Genomic DNA, 12,896 nt, shown 5'->3' on the forward strand with positions numbered 1-12,896 from the left:
AAGGGACAAAAGCAGATGCAGGACTTGTGGAAGGTCTGCAGGTCTCTTATGAGTGGTGGGGCCTTGGGAGCCGCACTCCGTAGTCAGATCCACCGTGAAGATAATGCATCTCCTTGATGCAGGAGGACTGGGGTACAGGGCGTAGCAGGCCAGGCCTGCTGGGGGTTGGGTCTTGCACTAAACATGTGGGGGTTAAGTTAGATGTCCTCCAAGGCCATGCATGTCCAACCCAGGAGGCGGTGGCCGTCTCCAAGGAAGCCAGGTTCCCTGCTGGGGTCATACCCTGCCTGCAGAGCCCAAGGTGTCCCTGCAGAGCCACTTGCCAGGGGCTGTTAACTGGTGTCCCTCAGGTACAGGCACACCGCCTGTTCCCAGTCCAACCATGCCGACTCCTCTTGTATCTGTGTTCAATATTAGGGTCTCATGTAAGGTCCTGTGAACCAAGGTTCACCTGGGGAAATGGTGCAGGCGGGGCTCCAAGATCCCAGCGCAAAGCTCTGGCCCCTGTGCCCTGCTCTGTGTGTCTGGTCAGCCAGCCCCATGGTGCTCGTTACGAGGACAGGCTCTTTAAAAACCTCTTTTTCTCACTGAAGGGAAACAGTAGTCCCTACCCCTACCCCCAAGTCCTTTTCCGACCGGCTACTCTGTCCCCACAGCAGAGTGATGACTCCTCTGATGAGGGTTCGCTGCACATAGACACGGACACTAAGCCCGCCCGCAATGCCAAAGTGAAGAAGGATGGCGGGGGTTCGGCTGCGGGCATCTTGGACCTGCTGCAGGCCAGCGAGGAGGTCGGTGCGCTCGAGTACAACCCCAACAGGTAGGCCCGGTGCCCACGGGGACCTTGGGGAAGTGGGTGCTTCCACAGAGGTGGGCCAAGCAGGGCTCCGTCAGCCCACGTCCCAGAGGCCAGGTGGCCAGAGCAGGACCCCTGCCTGGCAGAGGTGGTGCCAGGTGGCCAGAGAGGTGAGCGGGGGCTGGCTGTGCAGGTCCTGTGTGTTGCAGAGCTCCTGAGCGAGGGCACAGAGCTCTGAGGACAGATGCTTCTAGATGCTAGATGGGGAGGCAGCTGAGAAGTAGTTCCACGTTGGGGCCATGGAGGGAGGAGTCTGTGGGGCCGCCATACCTCTAGGTGCCTGTGGGGAAGCAGGGCCAGGCTGGGCACCTGGAGGGTGTCAGGGTTGTTCCAGGCCAAGACCCCCAGCTGTCTCTGTCTCATCACTTCCTGAATGCCATAAAAATAACACAAGAGAAATTCCACGGTGTGTGCCCAGTGTCAGGGTCAAGGGCATTTAATGGGCCTCTCTGGGACCCCAAGCTGGCTTCCCTGCAGAGACCTTATCTGCGGCAAGGGAAATGATGGCTTCAGAGCTCGGGGACGTGAGAGCCCACTCCCTGAGGAGGGGCTGGATCGGCCGGGGGTCCCAGATTCCCACACCAACTGCGGGGTGTGTGGGAGCCAAGCCACGCTGTCCTTGAGACCTGTGTGCATCCAGATGTGCAGCCTCAGGAGCCCACTCGCTGCTGGTGTATGTGCTGTTCTTTCCTGGGGGCCCTGAGATTCTGGGCAGTCGGGCAGGCTAGGACATGTGTCTCCTCAGCTCAGGCGGTCTTCCCTACCTAGGCCTGCCCAATTGCAATCCTTTGATTTGAGAGAAATGGATTAATCCTCTTTGGGTTTTGCATTGGTGGAAGGCCACGGGGCTTGTTTTTCTCATGGTGGTCCCAGTTAAATTCTCTTTTGATCCCAATTAACTTTTGTTTTTATGCATCGTGGCCATTTTTTTTTTTCCACATGGAATTTCTACAAGTACCACAGACAGAAAACCAAGGGATCAGGGCCCGTGCCCCCTGTAGCCTCCCCATTCTGGGGACCTCAGCCACCATGGTGGGGGGTGGCTCCCCTCCTAGTCCTTGAGCCAGCAGGAGAGTCCTGCTGCACGGATGGGGAAACTGAGGCTCAGAGAGCTTAGGTGACTTGCTCAAGGCCGCACCGCCAGGAAGTGGCAGAGGCAGGGCCAGAATCTCCATCTGCTGATAATGGAACCCAAGCGTGGGGGTCCTGGAATGTTAACCATGCTGGGCGGTGACATCCAGCCAGGAGTGACTTGGCTTGAGGAAGGCAGGGCTCATGTGACCTGCTTGGGGTTCGCTTGGTCCTCCAGATCTGCGTTCCACCCGTCCCCCTCTGCCTCTCAGTCTGTGCTTCCAGAATCGAGGTCCAGGGGCTACACGAGCCTGTGGAAGCAGCATGTCAGCCCCGTCTTAGACAGTGGGACTCCGGGAGGCGGATTAGGGCTTGATTGAAAAGCGTTCTTGCTAAATCAAATGGTTGTATTTTCTTTCATAAATTACCATTGTTTGTGCAGTGTTATGCTCACAGACAGCCGTAGGTGCCTTCTCTCATGGGAGTGGAGTGTATGGCTGGAGGCTTCAACAGAGCTGTGGGGTGCAGATTTCCTGTTCAGCATTAAGTGGTTTCTGTAGATGAGCAAACCTAAGCCCCTCACTGCAGAGATGCCCTGTGGCCTTTGCAGTGGTGGAGGGACCCTGACCTGAGGCCCTTAGCCATGAGGAGAAGCCTGGCCGTGAACCCCCTTTTCCTGGAAGGTGCTGGTGCCCGGGCTGGCCCATCACCTCTTTGGAGGTGCCTTTCTTCTGGGAAGGCTATGGCTAGCTGGCACCTCAGTGACCGGTTGACGCTCAGACCCTGGAGAAGTGCCCTACACACCCTGGGTCCCCCATGAGTTCCAGGCAGAGGCACCCCTGGGATGAGGGCAGGTGGGGCTGGTGCCAGAACTCTGCATGGAGCTGGGACACAGGTGCTGCAGCTTGGGCTCCTAACTGAACCTGGACACAGCCCGCCGGGAGGAGGGCAGCCAGTTTGAGGATGCGCTGTGAACTGCTCTGTAGGCACACACGTATGTGCTCACACACGCCTGCACACGTGCACGTGTGCCTGCTGGGGCTGGGTCCCCTCGGCCGCCGCAGGCAGTTCCTTTCCCAAGTCTCCCATTTGGAGTGTAGGTCAGTGTTTGATGGTCCATTTGCTCTGTTTTAAGTATTTGCTGTTTGGAAAAAGCCAGCTGAAGAAAATGGAGGAAAATATGTTAATTTCTTCTGGATGGTTTGCTTAGTGTTTACTGCCTGGGGGTGAGGGAAAGAGAGGATTTTGTTATGATAATTGGAGGATTAAGGTATTATTTTCCATGCGCACTAGTTAGACTTTGCTCCTTGATTCGCCGGCCCACGTGGACAGCCTGCAGCCCTGGGCTCCAAGGCCCCTCCCTCTTAGGTTGCAGCCGAGCTGGGCTGGGACCATGAGGTCCAGCTGGCACAGGCAGGCGGCTGGCTTCCATGCTGGCTCCCGGAGGACCCTCATGGTGAGTGTCCCGGCCCCCACCCTCCCATCCCTGCAGGAAGCCTGCTGTTTGGCTGGGCCATGAGGCTGGGTGAGGGTGCCTGAGACCTTCAGGGTGAGCCTGGAAGGGCCTCATTCGTAGAGCATTGGAGAGCCTGGCAGAGGATGGGGGGCCAGCTATCAGCTCTTGCTGGCTCTAGTGCTGGGTCGGGGGCCTGTCCCTGCTCAGAAAGCATCAGCGACGATGGTACAACAATGGTACTACTGCTACCAAATGCCATGTGCTCTTGGCTGGGTCTGGGTAGCCCTTTGCCGTCATGGCATGGGACAGTGGGGGTCTGGAGGATGCTGGGGCAGGTGGAGAGTCTGGTGGAAGGGCTCCCGACTCTCCATGGCGGTCTGACCATACTTGATTTTTCCCATTGTTTGTGGCTTTGGAACCGTAATCCATTTGCTTCCAGCAAAACCCCAAAACACTGCGATCCAGTGTGTCTCGGGCAGGGCTTGGGGAAGTGGTATTCGTGGAGGGCTGCCCAGAGAGGCGCCTGCCCGTCGCCTCCTCCTGGCTTGGGGCAGGAGTCCTTGGCCTGGAGCCCAGCAGTACCCCTCACAGGATGGCTTTTGTCCAAGCTTGCCTCGGTGGGCCCCCAGGACCACAGGGGACCACCCTCTGTGTCTGTGCTTCCTGGGTCCAGCTCCATCTCCCTGCACCCTCCAGCCTCAATCTTGGGAACCTTATTTCTGAGCAGGGACTCCTTCTTGTTCTGATGTCTTACTAAACATGCTTCAAATACTTCTCGGAAGTGGAGGAGGGAGCAGGGACCATGCAGAACCACCAGGGGCCCATGTGGACTGGCACTTTTGGGTGCTGCTTCTGGGTCTGGCAGCCCTGCAGGTGGGTCCACTCCCTGGGGGCACATGGGGCAGGCAGGAGGGGGCCTGGATGTCAGGCACACAGGGCGGGCCCACTGCTGGGACTCCTGGGCCTCCTGGGTCTGTGACCAGGGAGGAGGGCTAAGCAGTGCCCCACTCCAGGTCCTGCTTCCTAGGGTCCCAGGGTGCAATGAGAGGTATGGCCAGGCTCCCCAGAGGCCGTGGTGGGCCATCCTGACCCAGGTGGACAAAAGCGCGGGGTGATGGGCAAGGACGAGGGTCTGGGTGCTGGTGCAGGTGCAGTCATGAAAAGATGGTGTGGGTCACCTGGGGAGATCGAGTGCCATGGGAGGGAGAGGGCTCTGCTGCCCCATCTCAGGTACCGGATGGGAGGACTCCCTTGAAGACATGGGGGAGGGAGCGCTTGGGGCTGGGGCTGAGCGCAGGAGTCCACGGTGGGTGGAGGTGTGCACAAAACCAGCAGGAGTGGAAGAGGGAGGGAGGGGGGTGGCCTGGGTCCTTGGGGGAGTCTGCTTGTTGACTTTATGGTAGGAGAGATCAGGAGTAATGGCACCTTTGTCTACCACCTTCTATCCCTCTGCCCCTCTTCATCCCCTCCCTCCACATCCTCCTCCCTCTCTTCTCTCTTTATGCCCCTCTCTGTCCCAAGGCCTCCGGCCCTCCTTTGGTGTTGGGGGGTGGGAACAGAGGGTAGGGGAAGGGGATAGCTGGCTCTTTCCATGGGGGAGTTATCAGCTACCACTGTCCTCCACCCCACACCCTCTGCTGGCTGCTGAGTGGGAGGATGTGTGGGCCATGGGCTGAGTGCCTGTCTCTCTGTGCCTCCAGCCAGCCCCCCGCCTCCCCCAGCACACAGGAAGCCATTCAGGGAATGCTGTCCATGGCCAACCTGCAGGCCTCCGACTCCTGCCTGCAGACCACGTGGGGTGCTGGCCAGGCCAAGGGCAGCTCGCTGGTGGCCCACGGCACCCGGAAGAATGGGGCTGGTGGTAAGAGCGCAGGCAAGCGGCTGCTGAAGAGGGCGGCCAAGAACAGTGTGGACCTGGATGATTACGAGGAGGAGGAGCAGGACCACCTGGACGCCTGCTTCAAGGACTCGGACTACGGTGAGCGTGGCTGTGCGGGGAGGGGTGCTAAACCTGGGGGTTGGGAGCCAGGCCCTCTTACGGATATAATTCACAGACCTTAACAGTCACCCTTTAAAAGCGTGTAACTCAGTGGTGCTTAGTGTATTTAGAGGGATGTGCATACCACCATCATCACACCCAATTTGAGAACGTTTCATCATCCAGAAAGGAACCCTGCCCTGTACCTGTTAAGAGTCAGTACCTCTCCTCTGGCCCCTGGCAGCCACTGATTTATGCTGCCTCGTAGATATTCCTAATCAGCATGTGTCACGTGAACAGAACTGCACAGTGCTTGGTCTTTGGTGCCTGGCTTCTTTCATTAGCATACTCTTCAGGCTTCATCCACGATGTAGCATATGTCAGCTCTTTGTTCCTTTTGATGGCTGAATAATATTCCACCACGTGGACACACCATGTTTGTTTATCCCTTCATCCATCCACAGGCACTTGGATGGCTTCCACCTTTTGGCAGTTGTGCACAGTGCTGCTGTGAATGTTGGTGTGCAGGGAGTTTTGTATGGCCTGTGTCTATGGTGCTCCTGTGGTGTATACCTGGGTCACTGCCTGTTTCACCTTCTGAGAACCTGCCCGACTATTCTCCACGTGGCTATACCATTTCAGACACGTTGAGACCATGTCCATCCTATGTCTGTGTAGACAGAGAAACCGAGGCCCAGAGTGGCTTTGTGGCCTGAGTCTGAGGTGGGCAGTGAGTTGGTGGCTGGGCCATAGCTGTGGCCTCTGCCCAGGGGCATGGCCCCTCGCCTCCCACTACAGCCCTTCCTTCCAGGCCTGGCGCTTTGGGTTCCAACGGGCTCTGAAGGAGCTGCTGTTGGCCGCCTGGGAGGGGACTTGGAGCAAGGACCTGCCTCCATGCCTCAGCCCATTGCCCGTACATGTTCCAGCCCCCGCGGATGCGGTGTGCTCCTCAGGGCCAGGGCCGTGTTGGCCCCCATGGTGCAGGGCCTGTTTTCAGTTCAGTCCTGATGGTCTGAGGGCAGTGTATTTGTCCTGGAGACCCTGTCCCTGGAGAGCCCTCCCGTGGTGAGGCTGGACCTACCCTATCTGGTGGACGCTTTCAGGCCTCAGTGAGGGGCCTGCCGTGGTCTGACAGATCAACAGCGGAGTGAACTCCATTTTCTGGGCACCCTTGGGGCACAGGGCAGGTCCTGGGGGTTCGGGTGTCACAAGCCTTGGAGGTTGAACCTGTAATGGGAGGAGGTACCCAGCGAGTCACCGAGGGCTGCTGTGTGGGTCTCCCTCCTCCAGAGACTTGCTGAGGTGAGCCTGGGGTCCTTCAGAGCCACCCAGCTCCGTGGACATCAGATGTTTTCTTCTCTGATAGCAGCAGAGGAGATGTTTTGAGAACTGGGCATTCAAGTGGGTGCGGTGGCCAGGCTGGGGTAGGAACAGCTGGTCAGGTGGCCATGGGGGCTGGATGGAGCCCCTTGCCTGGCCCTCTCTGGACCTCAAGGGGGCCTGGGCTTGACAGTTGCAGAGGCCACCTGTGCCTATGCGTGTGGCAGCCACGCCAGGAGGGCTGGTGCTCTGCAGCCTGGGGACAGCCTGGGGGATGCCGGTCACAGGGCCCGCCAGTAACCTGCAGCAACCACCCTCCTGTGGCCACACCAGCAGCCCAGCCCTTCTCCCCTTCGCCCCTCTAGTTTACCCCTCCCTGGAGTCGGACGAGGACAGTCCTGTTTTCAAGTCCCGGTCCAAGAAGAGGAAAGGCTCGGATGATGCTCCCTACAGCCCGACAGGTAGTGCGGGGGGCTGGAAGGGGAGCTCCACCCACACTGAACGCCAGCAGCCATGCTCCACAGCCACTAGCTCTGTGCGGGGCTCAGACGGGCTGTCACTTGCCTGCAGGAGCCTGACTGGCGCTCCACTTCTTTCTCCCGGGACCTCAGCCCAGCTGCTTTTGCAAGCTCACCCAAAGGCATCCCAGCTCCTGCCAGTAGGGCGGTGCGGTGTCCCTGTCGTGAGGTGGCCCTCTGCCTAGTTTCTCCTCAATGAACAGCCCTGGGAGGGTCACGTTTGTACCTGGCCCCCCATCATGGCAGCCAGCGGGGTGGGGTCTGGTTCGCCTAGCACATGACTTCCCTTCTGACCTCTCCTGTCTTGCTGGCGTAGGGAAACCAGCCCCACACCAGGTTAGGGCCCATGCTGACACTCCCCGAATTGTGACTTGTCCCTGGGATTTGGGGACAGACTGGGGCAGGACCTGGGGATCCCAGGGGGGCGCACAGGCAGTGGGTGGCTGCTCGAGGCAGGTTGACCTTCTCTCCCGCAGCGAGGGTCGGCCCATCGGTGCCAAGGCAGGACAGGCCTGTGCGCGAGGGGACCAGAGTGGCCTCCATTGAGACCGGGCTGGCGGCTGCTGCAGCCAAACTGTCCCAGCAGGTGAGGAGGGGACCCACTCCTGGGCTCAGGCTCCCCAGATGCCTCTGCTCCCCCCACCCTCATGTACGGAGACCACCCAGTCTGGGGCTGTCACAGCCTTGGGGACATTTGAGTACTGCTGACCCTGGTTCCTCCAGGCTCCCAAGTCCCTGCTAGTGGGAAGCAGAGAAGCTGGGAACTGGTGGCAGGAGTCTCATGGCAGCTCAGAGTGGGGTGGTGGGGAATGGAGGGGGTTAGGGTGACGGGGGAGGGGGCCCATACTACGTGCCCACCAATAGGTAAACTCAGATTGAGTCTGTCCACTACAGCTGAGTGCTGGTGCCACATCCCGCGTGTCCCCGTGTCCAGGATGGCCCACCTCACAGAGGGGGGCCTGGTGGTCTCTCCACAGGCCCCAGTACTGCTCTGCAGGGCTCGTGGTGGCTGGAGGTGGGGCTTGGGCGTGGTCCAGCCCTTTCTGCTCCTGCAGTGCTGGCTTGGTCAGCTCCATGGGAGAAGCCTTGTGCACAGCAGACCAGGCTGCTCCCAGGCTGCAGGCTGCTTCCCAGTGTCCGAAACCTGGCCAGCCCTGTGGGGTGACACACCTGCATGTTTTGTTCAAAGGAGGAGCAGAAAAGCAAAAAGAAAAAGAACACCAAAAGGAAGCTGGCTCCCAACACCACCTCCCCTTCCGCCTCTGCCTCTGCCAGCACCACCTCAGCCGGCACCACCTCGGCCTCCACCGCCTCGGCCTCCACCACCTCGGCCTCCACCACCTCGGCCTCCACCGCCTCGGCCTCCACCACCCCAGCCTCCACCACCCCAGCCTCCACCAGCACGGCCAGCAGCCAGGCCTCACAGGAGGGTAGCTCACCTGAGCCCCCACCAGAGTCCCACAGCAGCAGCCTGGTTGACCACGAGTACACGGCAGCCGGCGCCTTTGCTGGGGCCCAAGCCGGCCGTGCCTCTCAGCCCATGGCCCCTGGGGTCTTCCTCACCACGAGGAGGCCCTCCTCGTCATCCCCCAACAACACCGCTGCCAAAGGTACCTTGCCCGCCGACCCTGAGTCACCCTGACTTGCAGACTGTCCCTGTGGATGACCACAGGTCTCCTTTGTCCCTGCAGCCATGAGTGTGTGTGGCCAGGCACTCAGTCAGTATGTGGAACAAATGGTCCCTTTCAAGACCAAGAGCTCTGGCTACTCACCAGGGGGGTTCTGGTTACTCTGGAGTTAGGTCTGGCCCTTCAGACTCCCAGGGCCTCGGCTTTGGGGCCTGGCTTGAAGTCAGAGTGTGGTTGGTGGTTTGCCGAGGATTCACTGGGAGGAGCCTAAGGTGACCCAGCCTCCTCTGTGTGAATTAGGGGTGGGACGGCTGGCCGGGTCTCGTGGTATCCCCACTGTCACCCCCGGACGCCCTGCACCATGGGCGTGAGGCCCAGCCGGCCCTGGACATGGGGAGTGTGGCTCTAGGCGGCCCTAATGCCATCCCTGGCCCGTCCCTACCCTACTCACCACGGCCCAGCCCCTTGTCGACATAGCCTCTGAGTGGGGCGCTTTGCTGACAATTGGTGGTTTTGGAGGGATTCAGGACTCCCTGGACCTGGGAATTGCAGGCCCATTTTACAGACAGGGTGGGGGCTCAGGAGGGTTACAGACCCCCATCCCACATGCTGCTCCTGTCACTCATCTGTCTTTTTTGTGTCTGTGCCTCCCCCAGGAAAGCGTACAAAAAAGGGCATGGCCACTGCCAAACAGAGGCTTGGGAAAATTTTGAAAATTCATCGGAATGGAAAACTGCTCCTTTAAAGTTTGGAAAGCCAGGATCCTTCTGCTCCGCTCAGGACCCTTGGAGCCCTGCTAAAACATCAGCCCCCAGGAGGGTGGCCTTGCTGCCTCACCCCAGGGAGGGCCTGGCCTCTTCCCGGCAACCATCCCCCTCACATGAGCATCTGTTGCTTCAGCGGGCGGAGCTCGCCAATACGGACAGACGTCCTTTCTCAAGTTGCTTAGAGTGACCAGTTCCCGAAACGTGGCCCTGCCAGTTTGAGGACCATTCCAGTTTCAGGACAGTCTCCAGGCATCCCCGAGCATGGGTGTGATTGCAGGGCCTTTGCAGCTCTGCTGGGAGCATGAGTCCTTCAAGGAAGGAGGAGTGAGCCAATGCTCACCAGGCCCAGAGTCTGAGCTGGCCACAGGCTGGTAGCCTCCAGAGGCTTTAAAAAAGGCAAAGAACACTAGAGAGGAAGAGGAGGAGAGATCGGGGTGTGTATGTGCCCCCCTTCTCTTCCCAAGTGATTCTCAGACAAGTCCAGAGACTGTTGGGCCCAGCCAGGAGAGGAGCCTCTGTGCTCCCCGGCTGGTGGGTGGTGGGCCGGATGGTGGGTGTTGCACCCTGAATGCCTGGGGCATTTCTCAGGGCTGGCTGGGGCCATCAGCAGGGTCAGTGTGTCAGTGTTGGGGGGGAAGCCATCATGGGGTCCCCAGGGAAGGGTTCAGGCCCAGCCACAGTGTGGGGCCCAGGGGGCCCAGGCTAAGCTACATGGGTGGGCCCCGTCCAGCCTGACCATCTATACTCCGAGAAGCACTTCCCAGCCAAGGCACCCCGCCATATGCCTGGTGGGGCAGATGGTGGCCGGGTGGCCCGAGGACTTGGGGGCCAGGCACTTCTGTCTTGTCACCTGTTAACGTTTGGTGTCGAGTGCATGGGTGGCTCCTGGACCACGTGTCTGCCCATCGACACGGAGGGGCTGGATTTGTTTCTCAGGCAATCCTGTATTTTAATTTTAGATGTATTTCCTGAAGCATATTTTTCATAGAATGTAGCGTGTAAATAGCTTTTTAAATAACTTCTTTTTTATAAGAGTAAAAGTATCTTTAGGAATTTCTTTCTATAGAGTCCTTCGTTAACATTTATACGAGTTTTTTGCCGAGTATGATGAACAGTTGGGTTTCCGATGCTTTTCCTTTTCCTTCTTTCTTTGTATTATTATGGTTATTATTATTATTTTTTCTTTTAGGAACTAAGGTATTGCCTGAAAAACAAGTGATGTCTTTGCAGCCTTATATCTGTCTTTACAGAAGCAAACAGTACACAAAAGATCTATTTCAGACACATTTGAAGAGGAATCTTCAACTTGAATACCAGCTCTTTCTTTCCTTCTTGTTGATGAAGGGGGTGGGGGTACAGTTATTTTACTAGCACCTTGTGAAGTGTTTCTGTGTTTTGTGATGCTGTAATTTATTAATGTTTGTAGCTTTTTATATTTGTACATTTCTTATGAGCTTTGTTTATATGCCCATCCCTGGGTGTTCTGTCCATGAGGAGAGGCAGCTTTGCGTGGGCCTTGCCACCCTTGCTCATCCTGTTTGGGGGATGCAGCCCCGGGACCCAGAGGCTGGGAGGGGCGAGCCTCACGGGGCCCTCACTATTCCGACCCGGCGTTTTGAAGGTGTCCTTTCCTGTCCTTGTTGAACATTTATATAATCTAACCTGGCCATCAAGCTGTTCTCTCTCTTCCTCTCTCTCTCTCTCTTTTATTTTTTTAATTTTATTATTATTATTTTGGCAACATGTACATTTCTAACAAAGTTTATTGTGGCTATTAAAGTGTTTTATTTCCCAATTCATATTACTCTTGTATCGAGTTCATGAGGTCTAAGGTAACTTAGATCAAAGTTTTAAAAGAGTAAAAATATTTCAGGTTTTGTACAGAACCATGTCTGTGTCATTTCTGCCTTGTTGACTGTCATCCACTCTGGTAGTGAGGACGGTGGGGATCCTCGACGCTGGGGAGAGGAGTGGGCCAGTGAGTGGGCTGGGTGTGAGGGTGAGCAGTCAGACCACGCCCCCTACCCAGGCCCAGCCCTGGCTGCCACCTTTCCCCTTGGAAAGCCTTTGGATTGCCCACAGGGCATATGTACTGCCCTGCACCCCAAAGCTGCAGCACCCTGAGCCAGCCTGCAGGAGCAGGCAGACGAGACTCTTGGTCAGAGTGGGCAGCCTTTGAGACCCTGACAGTACCAGCCCCAGCCCCTAGCATCCTCTAGTACCTTCTTAGTGTTCACACGTGTGCGGTTTAGTTGAGTCCGGTGAGAGGCACCGGAGAACATGTGCAGGATTTCAGTCTAAAGCTGATGTTAGGGACTTCCCTGATGGTGCAGTGGTTAAGAATCCACCTGCCAATGCAGGGGACATAGGTTCAATCCCCGGTCCGGGAAGATCCCACGTGCTGTGGAGCAACTAAGCCCGTGCGCCACAACTACTGAGTCTGCGCTCTAGAGCCCGTGAGCCACAACTACTGAGCCCGCATGCCACAGCTACTGAAGCCTGCGTGCCCTAGAGCCCATGCGCTGCAACTACTGAAGCCCGAACGCCTAGAGCCCGTGCTCCGCAACAAGAGAAACCACCCAATGAGAAACCCACGAACCACAACGAAGAGTAGACCCCGCTCGCCACAACTAGAGAAATCCCACGTGCAGCAACGAAGACCCAATGCAGCCAAAAAAAAAAGAGCTGATGTTATTCCCAACAAATGAACAAAAGCAGACCCCTCCCCCCCCACGCATACACAGATGCACAGTGCAGGGCACAGTGAGGATCGAGGATTAGGGAGAAAGAATGACCAACTGGCCAGAGGGGACTGCCACAGAGGAGACCCTAGGCCCACGCTGGGGCTGCCCCAGCTGCCAGGCATCTCAGACATTGCTGGGCCCTGGTATGCAGTGTTCAGCCAAGGCAGCTCCACAGCCTGAATTCGCTCCGCTGAACCCCGCAAGAGGGGCCTCTGCAAACCCCAAGGTTGGGCATTCACCCTCCTGGCAGCTGTCCTGTCCCTGCCCAGATCCAGCCAGATCTTGCCCTGTGGCTTCCCCAGGGGTCCCCACCCCCTCACCCCACAGCCGCTGGGGGACCGTGCCAAGCCCTGGGCTGTTCTGTACAGCCCACCCCCCCGAGGCCTGGCTCTGGCTGCCCAGCCTCTGAGCTGGAGTCCTTGAGGCTGAGCTATCTGGGTGCTCCTTGGGTCTTCCCACCCCAGCATGGCTGTAGGGACTGGGTCTTCAGAGGGCCATCTGGGACCTAGGGCCTTAGGCTTGGGAAGGACCTCCCAGAAGGTACCCAGAGCCTCTTCC

At 57.9% G+C, this 12,896-nt stretch overlaps 1 protein-coding gene across 3 annotated transcripts in view; it reads left to right on the forward strand.

Annotated features, from left to right (window-relative positions):
* The window catches only part of PHF2 (PHD finger protein 2), a 96,660-nt gene extending 85,180 nt beyond the window's left edge, over window positions 1–11,480 (forward strand). Inside the window, exons 17-22 of one of the 3 annotated variants that reach the window (XM_036855914.1) lie at window positions 657–820; window positions 5,105–5,361; window positions 7,047–7,142; window positions 7,676–7,785; window positions 8,389–8,809; window positions 9,484–11,480. In XM_036855914.1, the coding sequence (XP_036711809.1) occupies window positions 657–820; window positions 5,105–5,361; window positions 7,047–7,142; window positions 7,676–7,785; window positions 8,389–8,809; window positions 9,484–9,572 (1,137 nt within the window). In that variant the 3' untranslated portion in view covers window positions 9,573–11,480. Of the gene's footprint in view, window positions 1–656; window positions 821–5,083; window positions 5,362–7,046; window positions 7,143–7,675; window positions 7,786–8,388; window positions 8,810–9,483 lie in introns of all 3 variants that reach the window. The other 2 variants (XM_036855913.1, XM_036855911.1) reach the window with 2 other exon arrangements.
* The last annotated feature ends 1,416 nt before the right edge of the window (window positions 11,481–12,896 follow it).

Source organism: Balaenoptera musculus, chromosome 6 (genome assembly GCF_009873245.2).
Source record: "Balaenoptera musculus isolate JJ_BM4_2016_0621 chromosome 6, mBalMus1.pri.v3, whole genome shotgun sequence".
In the NCBI taxonomy this organism is placed as follows: domain Eukaryota; kingdom Metazoa; phylum Chordata; class Mammalia; order Artiodactyla; family Balaenopteridae; genus Balaenoptera; species Balaenoptera musculus.